The sequence below is a fragment of the Syngnathoides biaculeatus genome, chromosome 3 (assembly GCF_019802595.1).
Source record: "Syngnathoides biaculeatus isolate LvHL_M chromosome 3, ASM1980259v1, whole genome shotgun sequence".
In the NCBI taxonomy this organism is placed as follows: domain Eukaryota; kingdom Metazoa; phylum Chordata; class Actinopteri; order Syngnathiformes; family Syngnathidae; genus Syngnathoides; species Syngnathoides biaculeatus.
The window spans coordinates 5,078,290-5,103,984 of NC_084642.1; the positions used below are offsets into that span (position 1 = coordinate 5,078,290).

Sequence of the window (25,695 nt, forward strand, 5' to 3'; positions counted from 1 at the left end):
TCACGTACAGAGTATAGAGAAAGAGATGTAATATATCTTGGGAAAAATCATGCAAATGTGTCAACAAATAGCTTTGGGGGGGGGAAAAGTTATAAATTCATCTAAAGTGGAAGGAGGACAAAAATCTGTTAGTAACGCCGCAATATCATAAATAAACACTGAGAATGAGATGTAAATACAGCACTTTACATTTTTCCACAAATTATGATAGTTGTTCTCCAATCCAGTGGTTCTCAACATTTTTTACACAAAGTACGCCCTCCAAAAATACTTTTCTCTTCTTGTGACTAACATCGAAATACTCTCGGCCTACCAAAGTGTTCATTAAATACTAGCCAGGGAATTTATTCCCAATTTATTTTTTTTTTCTTTATCAAATGCTTTTAATCATGCAAAGCACATTTGCGTGTAAAATCAAAATAAATTTGTTTTACTTTGTTATCACAGCCCGTATTATTGTCAGCCACATTATAGACATTTTTCAATAACATTTATCTGAACTCTCTCTGGACCAAAAATCTGATACATTCACAAAATGATACTCTGGACTTGAAATTTTCGATTTATATTAAACCTGCTGCAAATTTGCCCGGAAAGGGTTGAATAATTGTTCGGTCAAGATACAGGGAGTCCTCGGTCTACGACCGAGATCCGTTCCTCCAGAAGCGACTTAACTTAGGTCGGATTCCACCATTAAAGTCAGAATTTAGGTCAAAATACTTGGACGAGCATTAGCCGGACAAAATGGCGGACAGGGGACGGGCTTTGTAAGGCCGAGGAGTTCCCCGTACATCGCAAATATGAACTGTACTACAATGGTGCCTCGAAATGTGAGTAATTCTTTCATGCATAATGCTCGTCACCCAAATTATTCAAAAATGAATGATAATGCGATTACGCTGTTGCGTCCTCTCTAAATAAGACAAAAAAAAATTCGTTTTCAAGTAAAGAATGTCACAGTGTGCGCATCGTGATTAAATTAATTACTTCTGTTGTGCTGTTTGGCTACCGGGGGACCGAGTGGGACACAAAAAATAAATGTCACGACTATAAATGAATGATCAAACTACAGTCGTGGTCGTTTGATGCAGAGGATAAAGAATATACAACTCTGAAAATGTTTAAGCCACCTCATGTGTACAGTTTGATCATTTAATCCAAAGGGCCTTTTTGCGTGTATTTCCGAGTGCAAATAACTACACTTCGAAATACATTTTTCAAAAAGTCCGGTTTGGTTATGAAATGTTACTCATCGGAAAGGAAGCGGACCACGTAGAGCTTGACGTAGTTGTTGTCCCACACGTACAGATGTCTGTCCTTGGGGCTGTAGGACAGCATTGCCAGGACTCCGCCTGGAGGCCTCAGGTCAAAGGTCACGTTAACCGGTTTGCCCTTGAGCAGGTCGTACGCAAAAGTGACCCTGGCGTCCTTGGTGTCCGTGACGTACAGAACCCCGCAGGCGATGAAGGCGTTGCCGGCCTTGGTGCGGGGGTACGTGGTGTTGATGGAGGAGGTGATGGAGAAGGTCTTCTGGTCCAGCTGGGCCACCACCACGCTCTCGTCCGCGGCGGACGCAAAGATCAGCCACAGGCCGTTCTCGTCCGCCGCCAGTTTGAAGTACGTCTTGGAGTTGTCCAGCAGGTAGGCCAGGTTGTGGTACAGGGCGTTATCCACCGTCAGCGTGCGGAGCTTCTTGGTGGCCAGATCAAATCTGCCGCAAAACACGACAAAGGAGGAGGACGCAAGCCGTCCGTCAAAATCCGATAAACACTTAACTCTGCAAGAACTCCCGTAAAATATGACCAAAGGTTCAACAAAAAGTCCGTTCCTTCGAAGACATCTTTGCGTTTCCCATCGCGCTCGTAACCCAAAATACATCTCAAATCATCTTTCCTCATTGAAATGAGTGAAAATGTCATTAATCCATTTCATCCTCCACCCAAAGTTTTTTTTTCATGAGAAAAATGCACTCTACAATAATATTTTATACCAAATATAAGTCACAATACTGTATAGAAAAATCAATAACATCTAGCACTTTACTCGTAGCACTAGTAGCATGCAGATGGCGACTAGTGGACTGTTTTACCGCACTAGTAATGTGTGCAGAAACGCAGTCGATGAAAACATTTGTAATTCAACAAGTAAACTGCAGTCATTCCGCAACTCCTGAATTGTCTTGCTCGTGGGGACCAAGTGTACTAGTACTCGTACATGGACCGTGATATATTGTGGCATTGCATACCTGGCGTTTCTCCGGGCACTCCAGTTTCCTCCCACATGCAATAATGAATTGGACACTCTAAATTGCCCCTAGGTGTGATCATGAGTGCGGCTGTTTGTCTGGACGTGCCCTGCGATTGGCTGGCAACCAGTTCACAGCTGGGATAGGCTCCAGCACTCCCCGCGACCCTCGTGAGGATAAGCGGCAAAGGAAAATGGATGGATGGCTGCATACCTGGCGATGCTGGACGTGCCAGCGATCTGGTAGTAGAAGGAGCCGTTGTGCACGGCGTGACCGCACCCCTGGTAGAACTTGCGAACGTTGACCTCGTCGCTGCCGTTGTGCCGCAACGCCGCGACGCTCTGATACTCCCTCAGCACGCGACCTGCGTGCCAGTGAGCAAGTCGAGATCCGGCGCCCCTTTCAACGCACGGCGGGGATCGGCTCCACGCCCCGACAAACCTGAAAAGTGCTCCGCCACCCATACGCGTTGGTCGTTGAGCGCGGCGGTGTCTTTCATCCAGGTGCCGAACGTGCTTTCCATCTTTGTCACGTTTCTGGGGTTGACCAGAGACTTTATCAGGCACTCTTGGGGGGGGGGGGGGACGAAATTCAAGTTAAGTTTTGCCACACAGGATTTATTGTGCATGATGCCTCCGAACACCCACCGCTCCTCTTTGGCGGCTTCTGGTGGAGTTTCCTGTAAGCCTTCACAAGCGAAGTCTCATCGTTTGGAATTGAATATAATGCTTCTTCTGTGAGAGAGATTAAAATCGGGCCGTTATTAAAAAAAAAAAAAAATCTTGTGAAAATGGCTTTTTTTTTTTTCCTGTTGTGCTTCCAGCAACTTCTGAAACATCCATTCATCCCTTTTCTTTTGCCGCTTATCCTCACGAGGGTCGCGGGGAGCGCTGGGATTGGCTCCAGAATTCCCGCGACCCTTGTGAGGATAAGCGGCTCGGAAAATGCACGGATGTCAGTAAATTCATCCATTTTTCTGACCCACTTATCCTCACGAGGGTCGCAGGATCTCTGGGAGTGCTGGAGCCTATCCCAGCTGTCAACGGGCAGGAGGCGGGGTACACCCTGGACCGGTCGCCATGCCAATCGCAGGGCGCATAGAGACAAACAGCCGCACTCACAATCACACCTTGGGGCAATTTGGAGTCTCCAATTCATGTTTTAGGTTTTTGGGATGTGGGAGGAAACATGCAGACTCCACACAGGCAAGGCCGGGATCGAACCCGGGTCCTCGGAACTGTGAGGCCAACGCTTTACCAGCCGGGCTACCGTGACGCCGCTTTTGAAACATGACAGACAAAATACGTTTTAAATCAACTTTTAAGAGGGGTGATTTTATTGAAATGTATTTTTTTCTGCTTTGAAGTTGCCAACGTCCTCACCCATGGTCTGAGCCGCCTGCAGGTGGGCTCTATGGTGCCTTATCCTCGGGGGCCCCTGAGGTCCTGGAGGTCCAGGGGGGCCAGGCGGCCCAGGGGGTCCAGGAGGACCTGCACAAAACAAGTTGCAAGGCCTCAAGGACCGACAACACCTTGTCACGACTCACCCTCGACGATGACGTCGTTGGACGGTCGGGCGTCTTGCCCGGGGGGGCCGGGCTCTCCCGGTTCTCCCTTGTCACCCGGCAGTCCTGAGCAGGCCAGGCATACGACACGAACGCGTTCAATACTTTTCCGTTGCTTCCGAGCATTCTATGAATGGGGCAAACCAAAAATCCAAAACTTTACCTCTTTTTCCTCGTTTACCGTCAGCTCCCGGAGGCCCGTCCGGTCCCGGAATTCCGTCCGTCCCGTTGGCGCCGGGCAAGCCGTCTGCACCGGGCAAACCTACAGTCCGACAAAAAAAAAAAAAAAAAAAAGACTTTGATCTTGGAACCGGAACCAGAACCAGGATACGCAACACATCGCTCGACATGAAGGAGGCCGCGTACCGGGTGGTCCCGGGGGCCCTGCAACAGACATTTGAGGAACGTTAGACGGCGTGAAGGTGAACACAGATCATGTCGATTTGCGTGAAACTGTACCGGCTATGCAGACTCCTTTGGTGCTGTTACAGATGTCCATCAACAATTTAATCTGTGAAATAAAAATTAAAAAAAAAAAAAAATGTATAAATTAGTATCTAATTTTAATAATGGACAGATTCTTTGGAGGTAAATTAGTATGTGTGATTGTTTACGCGAAAATTATCATTGTCTTCTTATTGGCTCGGTTTTTCAATTCACTCAAAAACCAGACACGAGTTCAGATGGAGACTGATTCCACGATCGCGCTCGCCCCCCAAAAATACATCTCAAGTCGTCTTTCCCCATTGAAATGAGTGAAAACGTCATTAATCCGTTTCATCCTCCACCGTTGGAAAAATGCACTCCGCAAGAATATTTTATACTAACGTGCAGTGAATTGTAAAGAACTAAATAGTTTTTGTCACATTTTTGCTTCAGTTCAATGGAGCTTGTGCTGCTCCCTCTGGTGTGGGCACCCCGGCCACAGGGGTAGCAGTAAAATACTGACATGAAAACACACACATAGAAGAATTTCACAACCGACAAAGTAAACGGCAGTAATATTAGTCACATTTCCACAAAAGGATAAAGAACACGTACATTTGATTATTGCTGTGCCTGTCTAAATGTGTTGCTCCACTGTTTGTGTTCAAATCCCCATTACTTAAAGGGTGTTCATTCTAGCCCTTCTATGGCGTTCTGCATTGCTTATTAGCATGAAGCTAAACGATGCAGTAGTTTTGAAATACTCAACATGGAATTCTGTTGAGTTTGATGTTTCTTTTGGCAGTAAACCTGAACCGGGAGTGGCTTTGAGCAGCTTTCTTTCCCGGATCTGCAAAAACTGCCGTTTGCTTCCAGCATCCACGGACCCGTGAAGGTGGACCTCGTCTTACCGGCACCATGGAGTAGGTGAGCATCATCATCATGTCATCCTGCACGTACTCCTTGCTGTAACGATGATTACGATGTCGCTCGTGCTTCTGGGGCTGCTCGGGCTCCGTGTCGGTTTCCACCGGGACTTGGTGGTCGACCTCCCGCTCCGTCTCCTGGTCCTCATCCGTCCCCGCGTGGGTCTCCCGCATCGCCTCCAACGCCTTCTCCTGCTCCTCATCCAGCTCGAGCGCCTCGCTCCTCTTGTTCCTGGAGTAGCCGTACTGAGTTTTCCCGGCAGCCATCTGCGCCGCCGCCCGTTCTCGGGGCACCTCCCGGAGGAACTCCACCACTGAGCTCTGCTCCACCTCGGTCAGCCTGGCCGCCGTCCGCTCCAGGACGACGTGCTGGCGGTCCTGCTGGAGCAGGAGCACCAGGAGACCGACGGAGTTCAGCAGGGCCAGCGCGCACGTCCCGTACAGCACCAGCCGCTGAGGTCGGGTCATGCCGGGGGTCGGGATCCACATGGTAAGCGCGTCGCCTGCCCTCGCGCTCCTCGGCATCGGCAAAATGAAATTCCCGCTTCCCGAAATGTTTACAAGCGCCACAGTGAATCCCACAAGGACAACAAAATACGGTCGTGGTTCGTCCTGACGGAGATGAGACGAGCACTCCGAGGAGGGTCCAGTCAGTGAGTCGGTCTGGACTGTGCGGAGGCTGGCTGGCAAATACTGGTGTGCGTGTGCGTGTTCTGTAGGCGTGGGCATGACACAATCTTCTGGGCTTGTCCGGGAAGAAACCCCTTCCTGTTCAGTCACCTGATTTATATTCGGCGTCGTCCATTCTAGAGCATCGCCGTGGGCAGCAGCCGCGCATGCACGCACACGCATGCAACACTGAAAAATACATTTTGTTCCAACTTTTTAAAATTCTGAATTATGATACTGCTGAATTTCCCAATGGCTAAACAGCAATATCGTTTATGATAAAGACCACGGATCGTGACAATTCTGTTTTTTTTTTTTTTTTTTTTTTCCCCCCCTCCTTTTCCCTTTCTGGTCCTTCTTTCTTATTTTTTTCCCTGAGATGGGATTCAAACCCAGAATCTTGGAGTGCGACCACCATTTTCATTTCACCTCATTTCTCAGCTGCTGATGATGATAAATGAGTAAAATAACGAGTCCAAAAGGAAATCCGACATCCCCTGAACGCGTCGTGGCCGCAGACTTTTGAGCGCCTCAGCCCCGCGGCTCTCGCACCCGTCGCGTCGTCGCAGCTTTCCCGCCCGCCGACCGCGCCGGTGACCTCTTTCCATTGCTTCCATTTGGGCCGTAAAAGTGACATTTCGGCAGGAAAATGACAGGCCCGCCCGCCCGCCCGAGTCGCTGCGGGCCCTGACGGCAAAATGAAAAGGCGGCCGCTTCCTTTTTTGCGTATGCCGACGGCTGATGCAACTCTTTGAACGCACGACTTTTACTTGAAGCGACTCGATTTCAGGACTGACTGCATCGACAACAAAACAAAATGTCTCCCCCCTTACGAACTGCTCATTTTCTATGCACGCGTCGTGTAGTATAACCAGAAAAGCATCATAATAATCGTCTATATCAAATTATGAACACGGCGGCGCGGTGGCCCAGCTGCAAAGTGTTGGCCTCACAGTTCTGACGTCGAGGGTTCTATCCTGGATCCGCCTGTGTGGCGTTTGCATGTTCTCCCCATACCTGCGTCGGTTTTCTTCGGGCACTCCGGTTTCCTCCCACATCCCAAAAACTTGCAACATTAATTGGACACTCTAAATTGCCCATAGGTGTGATTGTGATTGTGGCTGTTTGTCTCCATGTGCCCTGCGATTGGCTGGCGACCAGTTCAGGGTGGACCCCGCCTCCTGCCCGTTGACAGCTGGGATAGGCGCCAGCACTCCCCGCGACCCTTGTGAGGATAAGTGGCATAGAAAATGCATGAATGGATGGATGGATGAATTGGACACTCTAACTTGCCCCTAGGTGTGATTGTGAGTGTGATTGGTTGTTTGTCTCTATGTGCCCTGCGATTGGCTGGCAACCAGTTCAGGGCATGCCCCGCCTCCTGCCCGTTGACAGATGGGATGGGCTCCAGCACTCCCCGCGACCCTCGTGAGGATGAGCGGCTAAGAAAATGGATGGATAGAAATTATGAACACAGAAAACAATGTATTTATTGCTTAGAAATGGATGATTAATGTTTCAGAGAAAAGGGAAAGTATCATTTGTTATCCCGAAGGTCGTGCAGAGGTCACACCTCTTGATACCCTCTGACCTTTGACTCTTGTTCCTAGTGTTTAATAAGCATGATGAATCTTATGCTCTTTCACGCGTTCTCTCTTTGAGGATTGCCCCCCTCCCACCCCCACCCCTTCAAAGACTAATGTGGGCATGTTTTCAAATTTCACCAGGAACAGTTTCAGTGTACACAAAGTTTGGCAAACTTGTACAAAAGAATTACTTCAACTTCATATATTGAACACTTAAAAATGACCATTTTGAGATTAAAAAAAAAAAAGTTCCCCTAAGAGGCAAGCAGCAGCATTGTGAACCAACTGCACATCCTGGCTGGCTCCAAAGTAACATGCAATGTAAAAGGCAATTTGAATTGCATCCATTTTCTTTGCCGCTTATCCCCACAAGGGTCATGGGGAGTGCTGGAGCCTATCCCAGCTGTCAACGGGCAGGAGGCGGGGTACATACCCTGAACTGGTTGCCAGCCAATCGCAGGGCACATGGAGACAAATAGCGGCACACACAATCACACCTAGGGGCAATTTAGAGTGTCCAATTCATGTCGCGTGTTTTGGGGATGTGGGAGGAAACCGGAGTGCCTACCCGGAGAAAAGCCACGCAGGCACGGGGACAACATGCAAACTCCACACAGGTGGGGCCGGGATCAAACCCGGCTCCTCAGAACTGTGAGGCCAACGCTTTACCAGCAGCGCCACCATTTGAATTCAATCGTCATTGAGCAAAAGTCGTCAAATTTCAGGGTGTAAAAATTGAATTTCGATCGATTCCAATTGTTTGGAAGCGTTACACAAATCCAAATGTTACCTCCCGAAGTGCATCAGCCGCGTTGTCTAGTCAACTGGAAGAAGTCACCCACGTACATGAAGCGATGGCTTCAAGTGTACAATCACGGTCCGTTCCGGGTCCTGGACTCGGCGGAAGAGAGTCGGCGCTGTTGCCCGAAGTTGTAGGTCACCTGTCGGTGTCAGGACGCGTTGTTGAGCAGCTTGAATCCCTCCAGCGTGCGTGTGCGCGCATTCTACACTACTAGAGCACATCAGGGTTCTCGTAGTTCTTTTTTCAAGAGCTTTTCATTCACTACGCTCTGAGACGGTTGAGGCCTGGGGGGCAGAATGTTAAAGGAAAAAGAGCAAACATAATGTGCTCGGTTCACTTGTGCAAGCTGCGCCACGTGCAATTGGGGGGGAAAAAAAAAAAATGATTTTTTTTTTTTTTGTAAATATGTATGTAAGGCAAGTGTAATAAGTGGATGCACATGTGAACACCTGGCAAGAAGCAGAGCAAAAAGAAACATTTGTATTTGTTTGAATAGGTCGGCTGAAAGTGAGTCTCACGAGGTTGAGCCGCGCAATGTAGCAAGTAAAAAAAAAAAAATTATAATAATAATAAATAATAATCAACCCAAGTTGAGTACATAGTGCACGCGAGTCCCGAGGCGCAGCTGTCAGCCGTACGAGCGGCCTTATCTCCTTCCAAACACGGCCAATGATGTCAGGCTTTGTTGCTCCAGACAAAAAAAAAAAAAAAAAAGTCTTTGCTACACAGATGCTTTATGCTTATGACATTGAAGTGGAAAAAAAATGGTGCAAGACTTCATATCAAATCATAATAGTCGGCCGTCTCTGATCGTTAAGTATGTTACCTTGATTAGGAATGGAAAGGAAACTCAATTGAATTTATTATTCCCACGTGAAATTTTTGATTTTTACTTTATAGCCACATTCAAGAATGATCATTAAATCCCCCTTAAAAAATTAGTAGTATTTTCATTACGTATAGCTGTATTTTCTTGATTTATTGATCATATATAGTGTGTCCCACATTTCACTTTTTCTTTTTCTTTTTGTGTTGGCCTCACAGTTCTGAGGTCCCGGGTTCAATCCCGGACCCACGTGTGTGGAGTTTGCATGTTCTCCCCGTGCCCGCGTGGGTTTTCTACGGGTAGGCACTCCGGTTTCCTCCCACATCCCCAAAACACGCGACATTAATTGGACACTCTAAATTGCCCGTAGGTGTGATTGTGAGCGCGGCTGTTTATCTACATGTGCGCTGCGATTGGCTGGCGACCAGTTCAGGGCGTACCCCGCCTCCTGCCCATTGACAGCTGGGATAGGCTCCAGCACTGTCCGCGACCCTCGTGAGGATAAGCGTCAACAGAAAATGGATGGATGGATTTCTGGACTTCACTGAAAAACTGACCTAGTATCTCTTTTAGTGCAATAAAAGTATTGGAGTAATGTTGAAATGAATTGAGGAGCTTCATTTAGACTAAAGTAGTGCTTTGCTGCCATCCTGTTCCATATATATTCAATTATGTATTAAAGGGAGTATCAAATACAGTCCCGATTGAACGGCGGGGCTTCGATGCGTCTCAAGATGTCCTTTTTGAGGTGGTTTTCAATTTTTATACAGCACTTCGAATGGGAGGCGACCGGTCAATTTTGCGACCCTTGTGGGGATAAGCAGTTCAGGCACGAGCATTGCCACTGATATGTGATCATTTTATACTATTGACAAGATCAGATGTTAGTTTTTTTTAAAAAAAAAAAACAGTAAACAGTAAAGTGCAGTAAAATAAGTGAGCAAGAAAGATTTTTAGAAAAATAAAAATATAGTCGCAAAAAAAGCTGAAACAATACCAAAGCAAACAACAAGGCAAAGGTTGAGGGTTCACAGAGCTTTGTTCAGAAAATCTTCAAAAATCCTTCCCATGATGCCTTAGTCGGTATTTGCACGCACCGCACTGTTAATCGCGGCTGCCGACCCCGTGAACAACTTCAAACCGGCAGGAAGGCGGAATCGAGATTAGATGAAAGAACATCAGCCTCATCGCGCAAAAAGAAGATGGCGGCCGTCTGACATCGCCCGCCGCCGATTGAAGCCAGCACATTTCTCGGGGCCGCCGTGGGCGCGCCGCAACAAAAAGCCGCTTCTCCTCCCGACAGCAAAGGCTTTGTCACGTTTTGCACTTTCGATTTCGACGCGCGCGCTTGACTCTTTGCCAAAGTTGCGAGAGAGGACAGAGTTCAGCTGCTTGGCCAGCGTACTGCTTTGTTTCGCAACGAGAACGTCTTTGCGCCGTATTGCGCTGACGGGAAAAATGTCTCTGAGGCAAAAATAATGACAACAATGGGGAACTGTGATTCTTATCTCAGTCATGCACTTCTGCTCCTTGGAAGGGTTAAAGATGTATTTGAAAAAATAAAATACTTACAAATGCTGGCACTTGGTAGCTGAAATTCAGAGGAAAAAAAAATCCAGAATGATGTCAGACATTTACAAAATATATTTTTAAAAAAAAAGTCAAAATGTGCTCATGGTTGTGTACTTGATAAAATACCCCTAAATAATGAATCATGTGGTGTTGTGCAGTAACCTACAAACAAAATAATAACTACATAATAACTACATATATATATGTATATATATATATGTATGTATGTATATATACATATATATATAATGGAATATACATATAAAAGAGGGGCAAAGCATTGACTGACTGAGATGGAGAAAGATATTCCCCATCCATGCACATGCATGGGATTTTCTCAAATAATAATTGTCGCCTTGAATTATGATTTGTGGGGAATACACAGAACTGATTGCGCTTATAATATTCATAAAAATGTCTGTTTAATCTGAAAAAAAACCCACACGAAGGTAAGATGTGTTTTTTTTCTAGTTGCTGTCAGTAACTAATTAGATATATATTTTTTTAAATTTAATTTAATTACTAAGACAGTAGTGTCAAACTAAAGGCCCGGGGGCCAGATCCAGCCCGCCATGTCATTTCCTGTGGCCTGACTGAGGAGCTACTTCATGTTCTTCTCGGCTGACATTTGAAATTTTCTTCATTTTTATTAAAGTTGAGAAAATGTCAAGCGAGCAGGCAGGCAGATGCGTTTAGACAAAAATATGGCAGCGGAGACCCCGGACTGTTGAACAGCTGAAGCTGTACGTCGAGCAAGAATGCAAAAGAATTCCAACTACAAAACTTCAACAATTTGTGTCCTCAATTCCCAAACGTTAATTGAACGTTATTAAAAGAAAATGTAATGCAATACAGTGAGAAACAAGACCTTGTCCCATCTTTTTTTGGGTACGTGTTGCAGCCATAAAATTCAAAATTAAGGATTATTTATTATTATTTTATCAGTTTGAACATTAAATATCTTGTCTTTGCAGTGTACTCGGTTAAATATAGGTTGTGCATGTTTTGCAAATAACTATTTTATTTTTATTTATATTAAACCCTTAAGTACTTTTGCCGCCTCTAGATTGTGCGTCAATAATGCCGTACATATTTCTGTGACTTGACGATCGTAAGATGCATTCGGATCGACTGCGAGGCAAAATCTTCCTCCCTCGGTTCTCGTTCAGGGCCTGAAGCAGATGTTCACTTGTGAGTTTTCCAAGCAGTATCGTTTGATGTTCAAAGGAGCGCGACTCCTTCTTCTCATCAGCCAAACGTCAAATACTGCATTGCAGCGTTTACTCAAGGACACGGGCCCGAACCCACGCGTCAAGGTCACTAGTGCATTGTTTAGCCTCCCCCCCCCCCCCCAGTGTTGTGGCTTTTGCGTCGCCCTGACCTGGCTCACTACCGACGTCGGCGGCCTATAAAAGGCAAGAAGCGACCCCGCCTGCGCCGGTTTCCGTGTCTTGCGCGTATCTGGAATCGACCTGCTTATGGAGCTGATCTCCGCTTGTGAACGGACGATGACTGTGGTAGACTTGGAGGCGATGGTGTCGGAACTGGGACCCGCGGCCCGGAATGCCACCGCGGGGGCGGCGGCCGGCACTTCCGTGGCAACCGGAACTCTGATTTTACTCTTCTGTCTGCTTCTGGTGGCCTGGAGCCACACGGAGAAGCGGCGAGTTCCAGGTGGGTCATCTCGGGACGGCCTCCCGACGGACACAAACATCGGTGACGTCTTTGCACGCGTGACTAAGTTGTTGTTGTTTTTCTTGACCACAGGTCCACATTTCTTTCTGGGATTGGGACCGCTTTTGTCGTACGTGAGGTTTATTTGGACGGGCATAGGCACGGCCAGCAATTACTACAACGACAAGTACGGGGACATCGTCAGGGTTTGGATCGATGGAGAGGAGACTCTCATTCTCAGCAGGTTCGCGCTCTCTCACTTTTGCAATTTTTGCACCTTTAAAATTGCTTTTTGTTTGTCATACTGGCAGCGTGGCCTGACAGTAGTCCATCATAAAATGATGTGTTGAGGGGGGTAAAAAAAAAATAAATCAGGCGTCTCTAACGCTATCTTGTGCCTTTAATTAAATTTGAAGAAAAATAAAATCAAAAAAAGTTGAACTTCCAACCAATAATATTTTGTGTGATAGCTAACTGTCTGGCCTCACAGTTCTGAGGTCCCGGGTTCAATCCCGGCCCCGTGTCTGTGTGGAGTTTGCATGTTCTCCCCGTGCCTGCGTGGGTTTCCTCCCACATCCCAAAATCACGCAACATTAATTGCACACTCAAAATTGTCCGTATTGTCCCTACCCCGCCCGCCTCCTGCCCATTGACAGCTGGGATAGGCTCTAGTACTCCTGCGACCCTCGTGAGGATAAGCATTTCAGAAAATGGATGGATGGATGCACTAAATTACAAATAAAGGGATTTTAACGGTTATGCAATAAAATCTCGATTGCCTGCCACAATTTGGGAATCCCTGGCTTAAGTCATATTTGAGTTTTTGTTTTGAACAAGGAAAAAGAAATTCGACACATGAGAGGAATCCATTTTCCTCCATTCAACTTTTGTGCTTCCCATGACCACCATGACTCACAAACATACTTGGACATGAAGATAAAATGACATAAATAGCCACCGCATTTTTTATTTTAATTGTGAAAGCAAATTAAAACTTGCTTGGGCAATTATGCTGTTTAGCTAATAAAATTGCATTAAGATGTCTTTCTTGCATGACAACTGTATTTGGAAGAAATATGATTTGTCAGAATTGTGCAAAAATTTTTATCGACCACCTTCCTATTGAGAGCAGCATTGATTTTCTGGTACATTTATGGTTTATTCACAAAATTAGTTTGATTTTGCATGCCAGAATATGATCATATATATATATATATATATGATTATATCCATCCATCCATTTTCTTTGCCGCCCATCCTCACGAGGGTCGCGGGCAGTGCTGGATCTTATCCCAGCTGTCAACTGGCAGAAGGCGGGGCACACCCTGAACTGGTTGCCAGCCAATCGCAGGGCACTATATATATATATATATATATTTGATTATAAAAATGAATATTTTGTTTAGATATAAAAATAAATTTAAAAAATACAAAATATTTTCAGATATACATTACAAAATGTATATGTTTTTTCATTATTTTTACTATACATAATAATGTAAAAATATTTTCAAATATATATATAATAAAAATGTATATGTTTTTTATTATCTTTAGTATATAGAATAATAAAAATAAATAAATAAAATATATATATATTTTCAAATATATATAATACCTGTGTATCTTCATTATCTTTGGTAAATATAATAATGAACAAAAAAAATTAAAAATATTTTCAAATATATATATATATATATATATATGTATACATATATATATAGTCAAAATATATGAGATATGTTTTATTATCTTTAGTATAGAGAATAATAAATAAAAAAATGAAAAATATTTTCAAATGTATATAATAAAAATGTATGTGTTTTTTATTATTAGGAGTGTATATATAATAAATAAACACTTTAAAAAAATAATTTTAAATTTATATAATGGAAATGTATGATATATATATATATATATATGTTTGTTTATTTATTTATTTTTTTAAACCACCAGAGCGTCGGCAGTGCACCACGTCTTAAAGCACGGCCACTACACCTCACGGTTCGGCAGCAAGTTAGGACTGAGCTGCATCGGGATGAACGAGCGAGGCATCATATTTAACAACAACGTCAGCCAGTGGAAAAAGATCCGCACGTATTTCACCAAAGGTAACCGAGCAACCGACCAAGAAGTTACCTGTTGGCGAAAGCGCGCCAGACGTTCTGCTGCAGCCCTGACAGGGCCGGGCCTCCAGCGGACCTCGGAGGTGTGCATCTCGTCCACGCGCAAGCACCTGGACCACCTGAGGAAGGCCGCCGGGGGAGCCGGATTGATCGACGTGGACGTTCTCGGTCTGCTGCGCTGCACCGTGGTCGACATCTCCAACAGGCTCTTCTTGGATGCGCCGTTCAACGGTGAGCCAGCGCGCTGGTGGATTTAGAAGATTCAGAATCAAAAGTTTGATTTTTAACGCACGAGATTTCTCACCAAAGTTGATCCCGTTGTCGTCCAGAGACGGAGCTGATGACGAAGATTTTAAAGTATTTCGACACGTGGCAGACCGTCCTGATCAAACCGGACGTCTACTTCAAGTTCGGCCGGATTCACCAGCGGCACAAGGCGGCGGCGTGAGTCTCCGCGGGTCCGGGCTGCACTTGGCAAAATCCGGATTTCTGACGGACAAATTGCTCAAATTGCAGCCAGGAGCTGCAGGACGCCATCGAGGGCCTCGTGGAGCATAAAAGAAGCGAAATGGAGCGAGCAGAGAAACTGGACAACATCAACTTCACTGCCGAGCTCATATTTGCGCAGGTCAGTCGGAGAACTTTCTGGGGGGTTTTTTCTTCTCTTCTTTTTTTCCCCCCTCCACTCTCTGTTTACCGTTAGCATTTGCTTCTAGAATCGCGGCGAGCTTTCTGCCGAGAACGTGAGGCAGTGCGTGCTGGAGATGGTCATCGCCGCCCCGGACACGCTGTCCGTCAGCCTCTTCTTCATGCTGCTGCTTCTCAAGCAGAATCCGGACGTGGAGCTGCAGCTGCTCCGCGAGATCGACGGCGTCCTGGGTGAGAGAACCGCGCACCGCAATATCCAGTACTCAAAAGGGGCTTTAAGCTTATCCTCACGAGGGTCGAGGGAGTGCTGGAGCCTATCCCAGATAGCTTTGGGCAGGAGGCGGTTTACACCCTGAACTGGTTGCCAGCCAATCGCTGGGCACATTGAGACAAATGGGATTTGAACCCTGGTCCTCAGAACTGTGAGGCCGACGCTCTACAGCTGTTCCACCGTGCTGCATATTTTTAAAACTTAATTTGGAAATGACTCAAATGTCTTTTTGCAGTTGTTTTTTTTCCAGACCAACGGATTTCTCATTAATATGCGAAATGTAAGTAAGCTTGCTTCTGATTGGATGTCCCCCCCAAATTCAAATATGGAAAATATATTGGTGAGTCACTGATGGTGTAGTGGTACACACGCATGCCTTTGGTGCGGGCAGGATGGGATCGATTCCCGCTCTGTGATGGTGTCGATACCTGCCCTGCAACCGACTGGCGACCAGTTCAGGGTGTAAACCGCCTCCTGCAACAATAACAGCTGGGATTGGCTCCAGCTTTCCCGCAACCCTTGTGAGGATAAGCGGCTTGGATAATGACATGACTCAAATGTCTCATTGCAGTTGGTCTTTCCAGTCGAACGGATTTCTCACTAAACTGCAACATGTAAATGTGCTTGCTTCTGATTGGATGTCTCATCCCCCCCTTCCGCACATTTAAATATGGAAAATATATTGGATGATTTTATGCCGTCTGCTAGCGTCCCTCGAGAAGCTCAGGGGGGGCCGAGCATGCGTGGCAGTGTCGTGTCCTTGGATTTATTACAATAAACAATAACATTTCAAATAAGCGCACAGCTTCTGCACGAGCCCGTTTGTCTTAACCAATCAGATTTCAAAGGCCTCCTCACAAGGCCGGGGAGCTGGCCTTTGATGACATCAGCATTTTCCTGTCCTCTGATTGGTCGATCACAACGAGTAAAGTTGCACTTGGAAAACATTTAGATGTTTCATCCATTTTCTTAGCTGCTTATCCTCATGAGGGTCACGGGGTGTTGCTGAAGCCTATTCCAGCTGTCAACGGGCAGGAGGCGGGGGACACCCTGAACTGGTCGCCAGCCTATCGCAGGGCACATGGAGACAAACAGCCGCACTCACAATCACACCTACGGGCAATTTAGAGTGTCCAATTAATGATGGGTTGTCGTCCCCCCGGATCCCTTTCAGGCGATCGGACCCTGCAGAACGACGACCTTCACAAGCTGCACGTGCTCGAGAGCTTCATCAACGAGTGCTTGCGTTTCCACCCGGTGGTGGACTTCACCATGCGCCGCGCGCTTTCCGACGACGTCATCGACGGCTACAAAGTCCCCAAGGGCACGAACATCATTCTCAACACGGGCCGCATGCATCGCACCGAGTTCTTCCCCGAACCCAACGAACTGAGTCTGAAAAACTTTGAGAAAAATGTGAGTACTTTTTTTTTTTTTCAATACACACACACACACACACAAAAAAAATCATACTTTGGTTTTTCTGCGCATTTTGGGTGGGGGGGGGTTAATCCCATCCACCATTTATCTGTTGGAAAATATTTGTTGGCCATCTTATTAATTGGGTACTTTTATTGTCATATCTTTTGGGCAAGTGACCTGGTTGTAGTGAGTTGAGGTGCTTCACCTAGATCACGGCTGTCAAACTCGTTTTTGTCACGGGCCACATTGTAGTTCGGGTTTCCGAATTAATTAGTAATTCATAATATTTATGAATTACTTTTGGAATCAGAAATCAAGGGTAATGGGTTTTTCCAGCTATTGTGGATGTCTGGTAACGTAAAAACGCTTTCAATAACTCAAAGTTTTGATCCATGATATCACAATTTGAAATTTTGGTACAGATTTGAACAAGGGCGGCACGGTGGATCTGCTGGTAAAAAGTTGGCCTCACAGTTCTGAGGACCCGGATTCGATCCCAGCCCCGCCTGTGTGGAGTCCGCATGTTCTCCTCATGCTTGCGTGGGTTTCCTCCGGGTGGGCACTCCGGTTTCTTCCCACACCCCAAAAACATGCAACATTAATTGGACACTCTAAATTGCCCCTCGGTGTGATTGTGAGTTCGGCTGTTTGTCTCGATGTGCCCTGCAATTGGCTCGCAATCAGTTCAAAGTGTACCCCACCTCCTGCCTGTTGATAGCTGGGATAGGCTCCAGCACTCCCTGCAACGCTCGTGAGGACAAGCGCCAAAGAGAACGGATGGATCGATTTGAACAAGTGTTACGGAAGTTGACATATGATTTGCTTTTGCTGGGCCACATAAAATCATGCGACGGGCCAGATCTGGCCCCCGACCCTTGAGTTTGACACCAGTGATCTGGATACAGTATAATTAGTACTTTGTCGCCACCTTGTGGGAGCTTGTTGACAAAGAACAATGTTGAAATGTAGACAACAGGAAAGGTTTGGAATTGCGGCTAGTAAGTTGAGCAACTTTATTTAGAGAAAAGTTGTGCTTTGGTGCCATCTTGCAGCATCTACGTTGAATCTATGACTTACTGATTGTCACGAGATGGCGTCAAAAGTCCAGTTTTATTCCAAATTAAGCTCCTCCACCACTTCCACATCATTCCATGGCACCGATATGTCACAGGATGGAGGCAAAGCCCTACTTTTATCGAAATGAAGCTCCTCAAATCACATCAACCTAGTTCCTCGGCACCGAGATGGCAGGAGATACGGATGTACGGCCAAAATCCACATATGCCGAACGGCTAAATAAAACGGAAACAAATTCAGGGTCTTCCCGATTTTCCCAGGCTCCGCGTCGTTACTTCCAGCCGTTCGGCTCGGGTCCTCGGGCCTGCGTGGGCAAACACGTGGCCTTGGTCATGATGAAGTCCATCCTGGTGACGCTGCTCTCCCAGTACTGCGTGTGCCCCCACGCGGCGCTGACGCTGGACTGCCTGCCTCAGACCAACAACCTGTCCCAGCAGCCTGCGGCCCACCAGCAGGACGGCCAACGTCTCACCATGACGTTCTTACCCCGGCAGCGGGGACGCTGGGACCCCGTTTGAGACCCTTCTCGATGGCCCTTTTCTGTTTCCAGACATTTCTCTCATCAAGCGCAATGTTACCTAGCGACAATATTTATGAGGTGCACCTTATTCTTATATCAAAACCTTCCACATTACCAACTAAATGTTATCCCGTTTTATCGTTGCATTCCTGTACAGAGCTTATCTTTGTCTTTATGTATATCATACTGTCATGTACTGCTTTTTATTTTGGGTGTTTTTCATTTTCAATAAATTATTGCAAACAAATATGAGCGTTCAGCTGAGATGGCACGCTGCGCCAACCCCTAACGGGACGAGCCGAAAGAAACAAGTGTATTTTTGTTGCTCTATTAAATCACAACATTCATCCTTTTTCATTGCCGCTTATCCTCACGAGGGTCGCAGGGAGTGCTGCAGCCTATCCCAGCTGTCAACGGGCACTGAACTAGTCGCCACGCAATCGGAGGGCACATGGAGACAAACAGCTGCGCTCACAATCACACCTATGGGCAATTTAGAGTGTCCAATTAATGTTGCACGTTTTTGGCACGTGGAAGGAAACCATAGTGCCCACCTGGAGAAAATCCACGCAGGCACGGGGAGAACATGCAACCTCCAAGCAGGATCTAACCCGGGTCCTCAGAACTGTGAGGCCCACGCTTTACCAGCTGCTTCACTGTGTCGCCCTAAGTCATAACAGCAGTGAATTAAAAAAAAATATACCAGTTATTGTTCATACGCGTCCATTTGTCGAATGTAATGCTGTCATTACACTCATTAGTCAGAAGAGGTTGCTATAATATACAATGTTCAAGCAATACAGTGATATTCAAACCAAGTGAATTATTTTACTCACAGAGATGCTTTAATAAACCCAGTATGACCTGTTTGAATAGGATTTAATACAGCACTATTTGCAGTGGGCAACACACTAGTAGCCTCCAGGACTCTACTAGCGGCACCAAAATGCCCATACGAAGTCCATCTTAATGCGAGTCACTCGTGTCAATTATTACTATTACTAGTAAGATAATCGTTTTATGAGTATGGAGCCCCCATAGCTCAGTGGTCAGAGTGTTGGTTTGGTAAACGAGGGGTTGTGAGTTCGTATCCCACTGGGGCCTCTGCTCCCCGAGAGGGTTTGCGCCAGGAAGGGCATCAGGTGTAAAAAGGGCGCTTCGCTGTGGCAACCCGTAATGGGACAAGCCGAAAGAAACTTTTGACAATGGTTCTATGAGTGAGCCCTACTACTCAGTTTACTTGTACACTGAATTGAGGACAAAGAGTGTACTCGTACATGGACCTTACGCTGGCTTGCGAGGAGGAATGAACGCTCATCCTGCTTGACCCCCCCCCCCCAAAAAAAAGTCTGTTTTTCTTTTTCAAGCATTGTCGGCATGCATCCGTGTTCAAAGTGCCTGTTTTGGGGCGCTTTTATTTTTGGCCCCCTTCCCGTCCTGCGTTTTATGATATTTCCCAGTTTCCTGCGTTTGTTACGTCGCTTTGAGGTCGGCTCAGCGATGTTTGTCATCCTCTGTTGACTTTTTTGATACGCGTGACTTTCAACTCTGCTCTGTGATGTCTTGTTTGTGGACTTTACGATAATCTCTGAACTACGCTCTGTGATGTTCGGCGATCGCAGCTGTCCGTTGTCTGTCCTGTTAGAAAATATCATGATCCATTTACTCTGTTTTAAGGTTCGTAATCTTGACTCACCCCATAAAAGGAAATTTCTGGCTTTTTTTCTGAATTGCACGTAGACCTTTACACAAAGGGGACTCTCGGAGGATCTAGATCACGGGTGTCAAACTCAAGGCCCGGGGTCCAGATCCGGCCCATCACGTGATTTTATGCGGCCCGCGGAGGCAAATCATTTGCATCACCTTCCATGATTCTTGTAAAAATCTGTACAAAAATTTCAAAATGTCACGTATTATAAATGATAACATTTATAGAAGCATTTTTGTGTTACCAAATATGAATAATGTTTCAAAACCCCATCACACTTGCTTTCTGATTAAAAACCAGTAAGTGACTAGTACGTACCCAGAGTTCCCCTGTTAATAACGTATTCGCATTAATCACAAGGAGACTTTTCAGCACAGGGGAGCGCTCAGACTGTGACACGGGTCCCAGATGCAAATTGTGACGAGTTGATGACCTCAATTGGGCTGGTGCTGGATCCACACCCGCTGATTGAGTGTAGAGACTCGGTCTTGTGTCTTTCTGTGACTCCTCTTCAGTCTCTGCTAACTTGGAGGTTTTTGAAGTGGTCGGGTCGATTGGCTGCAGTACCTGAAAGGGTAACTTTATTTTCAAATGTTGTCGGTCAATCGGTCTTATTCCCGAGAGCCCTAAAGTTCTGTCATTCTAAAACTCATTTTAATAACCGGTTACATAACATGTAAACAACGGGGTCGGGAGATAAACATTTTCACGTTTTATTTTTAAATACAAACTCTCAAGTATTGACATTTAACAGCTCCAGGGTAAAAACGCCTTCATTATCACATGCGGCCAAGATGCTGTCCTTTCCTATTCCAAATCAAATTTGCTGCACGCACACACACACTAACTCTCCAGACATTTCCATGTCCCTCTCCATTAGTAATACTGACAAAAATCAACAACAATAAGTAAAATAAACATAAAAAAAAAGAATACTACGTTGTTGAATGCTTTAAAACTGCGTTGGCTGAGATGTTACCATCCATTTTCCATTTACCGTCATTTCCGGCCACATTTTTCCACACGCTTTTAACCCCGCAGCTTATGCGGGTAATTTGTGCGGCAAGAGGGCACTCGAGCGGAAAAGGTGAGTGAGACCGGTGGAATATATGTGCCCTGGAAGTGACTTTTACCGGTATGTTTTTGTTTTGTTTTTTTTTTTACTGGCCCTGTTAGCGCTGCGGTAGCGTTAGTAGCGTACTGCTGCTGTGTCTGAATTTTACCGGTATGTTTTTTTTTTTTAACCTGGCTTGTTAGCACCGCCCTAGCATTAGCTCCATGCTAGCACCGCGCTAGCGTGCTGCTGCTGTGTTACTGCCCCAGCTCAGTGATTTAGTTTTTTTTTTTTTTTTTTTAACTGGTCCTGTGAGGGCTCTGCTACCGTGTTGCTACTGTGTAGCTGCCATGGCTGTTTTTTTTTTTTTTTTAGGGTTAGGATTAGGGTTAGATATTTTTTTTTTTTTTTTTTTTACCAGCCCTGTTCGTGCTAGCGTGTTGCTGCTATGTTACAGCCATGTCTCAGTGATTTTTACCGGTATGATTTTTTTAACTGGCCCTATTAGCGCTGCGCTCGCATAAGTGCCTCGCTAGCGTGTTGCTGCTGTGTTACTGGCTGCGTCTAAGTGATTAAGGCATGTTTTTTTTAACTGGTCCTGTTAGTGCTGTACCGGTATGTTTATTTTACCATCCCTGTTCGTGCTACTGTGTTGTTGCTATGTTGAGCTAAGCTAAGGTATTAAAACTTTGAAAACTCTTTGTGTGTATTGTCTTTCTTTGTAAATATCTCGTGTTTCAATGTGGGCACTTGCGGCTTTCACAGAGGTGCGGCCTATGTATGTACCAAATGGTATTTCCTTTACAAATGCACTGGGTGAAGCTTATAATCAGGTGTGCTCTGTAGGCCGGGAATTACAGTACGTTTTTTTTGAAAGAAAGTATTAAGTCTTTATGGAATTAAGTGGCATAGGAACCATTCCCGCTACTACAAGTAACGAAGTCGTACCGTACCACCAAAAATAAAACAATGAAAGAATTTTTTTTTCATAGCTGTCTCTAAATTACAAGTTATCATTGTATGTCAAATTAGATTTTCCCTCCTTTTCCCACTTCCTTGCATCCTGGGTGAAGATGACGTGCAGTAGTGTTTTGTTGTGACGCAAGCGAGGCTTCCGAACATCTCTGACATAATAACGTTACTGCGCAAAGTTTATATTTCTCCTCCCTTCTGTTCTCTGACTGGCTGCGAGTCGTACACCACACGCAAAGTGCGAAAATTCTCAAAATGCCAGCGGCCGCGCAGTCTCTCTCGGTTTCCGACCCCCGTTGCCAAGGAAACGACTACCAGAAAGGGGAGTGGGTAAATGTGCTCATTTCCTAACATCGTTAACAAATTTTGACAGCGGACGTACTAAACCGCAATTTCCATGGAGCTTGAGGCTTCTTTTTTTTTTTTTTTTTTTTTTAATAGTGTGTTTTATCTTCAAAGACTTTGTATGTTTATACAAGCTTGTGGTTTGGATGATCAAGATAATAGTTGCAAAGTGCCTCATTAAAAATTAAATAAATAAAATGCAGGCCCCATCTCGCCGCCACGGTGGTCAGCGGGAAGAAACCCAGACCAGAATCTTGGCTCGCTGGCAATACGCAGTGGCATATCGTTTTCAAAGCTCCAGATCGGCACGTTGTTGAATATTGTTTAATATTGATGCTTTAAAAGATGATGTCGGGATATCATTTATGGTTGAAAAGTGAGGAGCTCGGAAGGACCCGATTGTCACTGAAAATACACAGACCAGTGTCAGTTCGGATGTGTTTTATAAACTTTCCTGTAGGGGTTAAGCCGCAACTAATTGTGAATTTGGAAAAACAGGTCGAAGTGTGTAAAAGGGGACAAAAGTAATATCAGATGTTCAGGCAGAAACAGTATATAATATTTGTATGAATAAATGATACACATGGATCTAACGTTTGTCTGAAGACACCAGCCAGAAAGAAAACATTTTTAGCAACTTTGGGTTCAAACCGCGTTATTAAAGGAATAGTCCGCTGAACAATGAAAAGCCTTAATCCGATAGGTCGTGTCATATGTAGTGTACCTTGAAAATTTGAGGTTAATCCGATATTTAATTATTATTTTTTAATCGGCAATTGCGAATTTTCATGGGTGCCGCCATTTTGGCGAGTGACGTGACCTACTTGCGCGGATGTGACGTATTCTGTGCGTAAACAAAAAAATCATGGCCGATTTGTATTGTAATCACATGCAGTACCGCCACCATCGGACATGTGAAAATGCCCTACAATATCACGAAATGTTTCCATACTTTCGATAGAAATAATTTGAGGAAGGCTCAGTAGCATATTCTGCCCAATAAGAAAAAGAAACATTTAAGGACCCTTTGGCTCGCGAAGTGTGGTCACCCTGAGTAAACACACAGGTGTATTTGTGCAATTATTTAAGACCAACACTTTTAGAGTACAAAAGTCGATGAATTGTTTGAAATAACATTATGATGTTGCTAACCAGTGATGATGAAAGTACTTCTTAGCATTAATGCGACTTCTTGTGCTTTCATACGTCACGCAGACTTTGAGATTTCCATCCGTTCATCGTGAACGTAATTCAATTTGATTTGCCGTCATGCTGGTATGAGGGTGAACGCTTCTTGCTGACAAAGACGTGTCTTTTATTCGTTTGATTATCTTGTCTTTATGCGAAGTTGGCGTCGAGTACGAATGCTTTGGCGTACTCCCCCATCTGTGAATTTAAGCAGTAGTTATGCTAGTTAGTCCAGCAAACGCAGGAGGTCCGCTAAACCCGTTTTGCGAGTTTGACCTCGTGACATTCTGCATGGCCGACCGAAAAGTATTAAAAGACTCTCATCGGAAATGACAGAGCCTGAAAAGCTTTGAGCAAGTACATCAAAAGCCGAATTCTCACACGTGCTTCAAGATATTTATGTACAATTTGGGCACAAGTGTTGTTTCATGTGTTGCATGACTGTAAACACAGCCGCATGGAATGTGTGTCGCCTGAAATGTACACGAAAATATTCGATAGTTTCCCCTCAGAGTCCCGTGAATGACAAACACCCGTGAGTCATGGATTACCCCCAAAAAGTTCCTCATTTCCAAAACAATCCCCATTTGCTATATTTCATTTTCTTTGCCGCTTATCCTCATGAGGATCGCGGGGAGTGCTGAAGCCTATCCCAGCTGTCAAAGGGTAGGAGGCGGGGAACACCCTAAACTGGTTGCCAGCCAATCGCAGGGCACATCGGGACAAACAGCCACACACAATCACACCTATGGGCAATTTAGAGCATTCATTTAATGTTGCATGTTTTTGGCATGAGGGAGAAAACCGAAGTGCCCGGAGGAAACCCACGCAGGCACGAGGACAACATGCAAACTCCGCACAGGCGGGTCCGGGATCGAACCGGGGACCTCAGAACTGTGAGGCCTACATTTACCAGCTGCTCCACCGTGCCGCCCTCACAAGTCTTTTCATGGAATGGATAGAATTTTGGTATGCATATTCAATTTGTCCAAAGACGTTTACAGTAAAGTAAGTTTCTTTCGGCTTGTCCGTTTCGGAGCTTCAAATTATAAAATTATTTTCATCCTAGCTTGTGACGTGTCCCAACACCTTTGCACTGTAGAAGCAGTCACACTACTTGTCCAACTCGGCATGTTAAAGTCGTACTTGCAAATATTGCAAACATACCGCTACCATGGCAACTTGCTGTTAAACAGAAGGAGCTGGCCCTCCAGTAAAGATTATTGGCACAATGCGTGTTCACACGTCAGATGCGCAGCTGGTCTCGGTCATCTTCTTCCTGTACGGTACGACGTACACCCGACAATTCACATCGCCGTTCTTTGCGCAAATTCAAATTTGTTGCGACCGCGTTTCTACATTCCAAACGCAAGACTGTTTGAGAAGGCCACCAAACATCCCGTCGACAACACCAGCAGTGTTAATATTGACAATGCTACTCAAGCACCCGTTTCTCGTGAGATCGGATATTCCGTACGCTGTAAAAAAAAAAAAAAAAAAAACTGCAGTCACCGCCGGTCATTAGTTCCAATTAGTGTCCTGTCTTTGGTTTGCCCTCGCCCGCGGAGACACGCCGGATTGGAGTGTAGCGCCGGCTGATTAAAATGATTTTGTGAGCGCGCTAGAAATCTAATATCCTTTTAATGAGGCTTCCGTGGAAAGCCGTTGCACTAGTGTGCGCTTTGTCCGCACTAGCAACACAATTTGACTCTAGTAGAATGACTACTGCTAATTTTGGCCTACTGGTACACAATTAAAACTTACCAGTAAACTGCGGTGTTGAATAAGTAACTTCTTAAAGTGAGTACTAGTAAAAGTGGTCGACCTTAAGATGCACAATGAGGATAAATGCCCAAAAAGTACCCCCACTCACACACGGGCTAATTTTGAAGCGATAAGTGAGCCCGAGGCCGGTTAACAGCATCTGGTGCCCGATATTCCTGCTGAGCGTCCATCAGTTTTGCACCGGGGGTGGTTTTGACCCGCAACTGTTGTCAGGCCACCAACTGCACGCGCACCTGCCCCCGCACGCTGCAGTCTGTGCGGGGGACTAAAGACAGAAAGACCAATGAAC

At 45.5% G+C, this 25,695-nt stretch overlaps 2 protein-coding genes and 1 long non-coding RNA gene across 9 annotated transcripts; 2 read left to right on the top strand and 1 right to left on the bottom strand.

Annotated features, from left to right (window-relative positions):
• Positions 1–75: 75 nt before the first annotated feature.
• On the bottom strand, positions 76–14,518 carry gldn (gliomedin). 3 transcript variants are annotated; one of them, XM_061813795.1, is made up of 12 exons: positions 14,430–14,518; positions 10,617–10,635; positions 5,147–6,019; positions 4,269–4,320; positions 4,176–4,193; positions 3,973–4,071; positions 3,792–3,875; positions 3,628–3,735; positions 2,893–2,979; positions 2,687–2,812; positions 2,459–2,609; positions 76–1,711 (listed from the first exon to the last, which is right to left on the bottom strand). In XM_061813795.1, exons 3-12 carry the CDS (start codon positions 6,011–6,013, stop codon positions 1,246–1,248), a joined length of 2,058 nt encoding a protein of 685 aa, XP_061669779.1. In that variant the 5' UTR covers positions 6,014–6,019; positions 10,617–10,635; positions 14,430–14,518; the 3' UTR covers positions 76–1,245. The 3 variants fall into 3 exon arrangements, with proteins under 3 accessions (XP_061669779.1, XP_061669777.1, XP_061669778.1); XM_061813793.1 differs by lacking the exons at positions 10,617–10,635; positions 14,430–14,518 and adding an exon at positions 8,263–10,222; XM_061813794.1 differs by lacking the exons at positions 10,617–10,635; positions 14,430–14,518 and adding an exon at positions 8,207–8,401.
• LOC133497700 (uncharacterized) lies at positions 4,087–5,506 on the top strand. The gene is made up of 3 exons (XR_009794087.1): positions 4,087–4,231; positions 5,041–5,162; positions 5,369–5,506. It is a non-coding gene; the product is annotated as an uncharacterized LOC133497700 (long non-coding RNA).
• Positions 10,366–18,887, top strand: LOC133497695 (aromatase). Of its 5 annotated transcripts, XM_061813800.1 has the most exons (9): positions 12,031–12,290; positions 12,384–12,534; positions 14,247–14,401; positions 14,465–14,647; positions 14,746–14,860; positions 14,933–15,044; positions 15,133–15,295; positions 16,510–16,751; positions 18,095–18,884. In XM_061813800.1, exons 1-9 carry the CDS (start codon positions 12,095–12,097, stop codon positions 18,350–18,352), a joined length of 1,575 nt encoding a protein of 524 aa, XP_061669784.1. In that variant the 5' UTR covers positions 12,031–12,094; the 3' UTR covers positions 18,353–18,884. The 5 variants fall into 5 exon arrangements, with proteins under 5 accessions (XP_061669782.1, XP_061669781.1, XP_061669783.1 ...); XM_061813798.1 differs by having other exon boundaries at positions 10,366–12,031; positions 12,138–12,534; positions 14,247–14,647; positions 18,095–18,887; XM_061813797.1 differs by adding an exon at positions 10,366–11,807 and having other exon boundaries at positions 11,894–12,534; positions 14,247–14,647; positions 18,095–18,887.
• Positions 18,888–25,695: the final 6,808 nt, after the last annotated feature.

Bases quoted from the DNA above. Each gene is read 5' to 3' on its own strand.
- LOC133497695 (XM_061813796.1), top strand. From the start codon at position 12,095: ATGGAGCTGATCTCCGCTTGTGAACGGACGATGACTGTGGTAGACTTG. The intron at 12,535-14,246 runs GTTCGCGCTCTC...TTAAACCACCAG, and splicing joins GAGACTCTCATTCTCAGCAG to AGCGTCGGCAGTGCACCACG. The intron at 16,752-18,094 runs GTGAGTACTTTT...CGATTTTCCCAG, and splicing joins TGAAAAACTTTGAGAAAAAT to GCTCCGCGTCGTTACTTCCA.
- gldn (XM_061813793.1), bottom strand. From the start codon at position 8,439: ATGTGCTCTAGTAGTGTAGAATGCGCGCACACGCACGCTGGAGGGATT. The intron at 3,736-3,791 runs GTGAGTCGTGAC...TGTTTTGTGCAG, and splicing joins CAACGACGTCATCGTCGAGG to GTCCTCCTGGACCCCCTGGG. The intron at 2,980-3,627 runs GTGAGGACGTTG...TCTCTCTCACAG, and splicing joins GCAGGCGGCTCAGACCATGG to AAGAAGCATTATATTCAATT.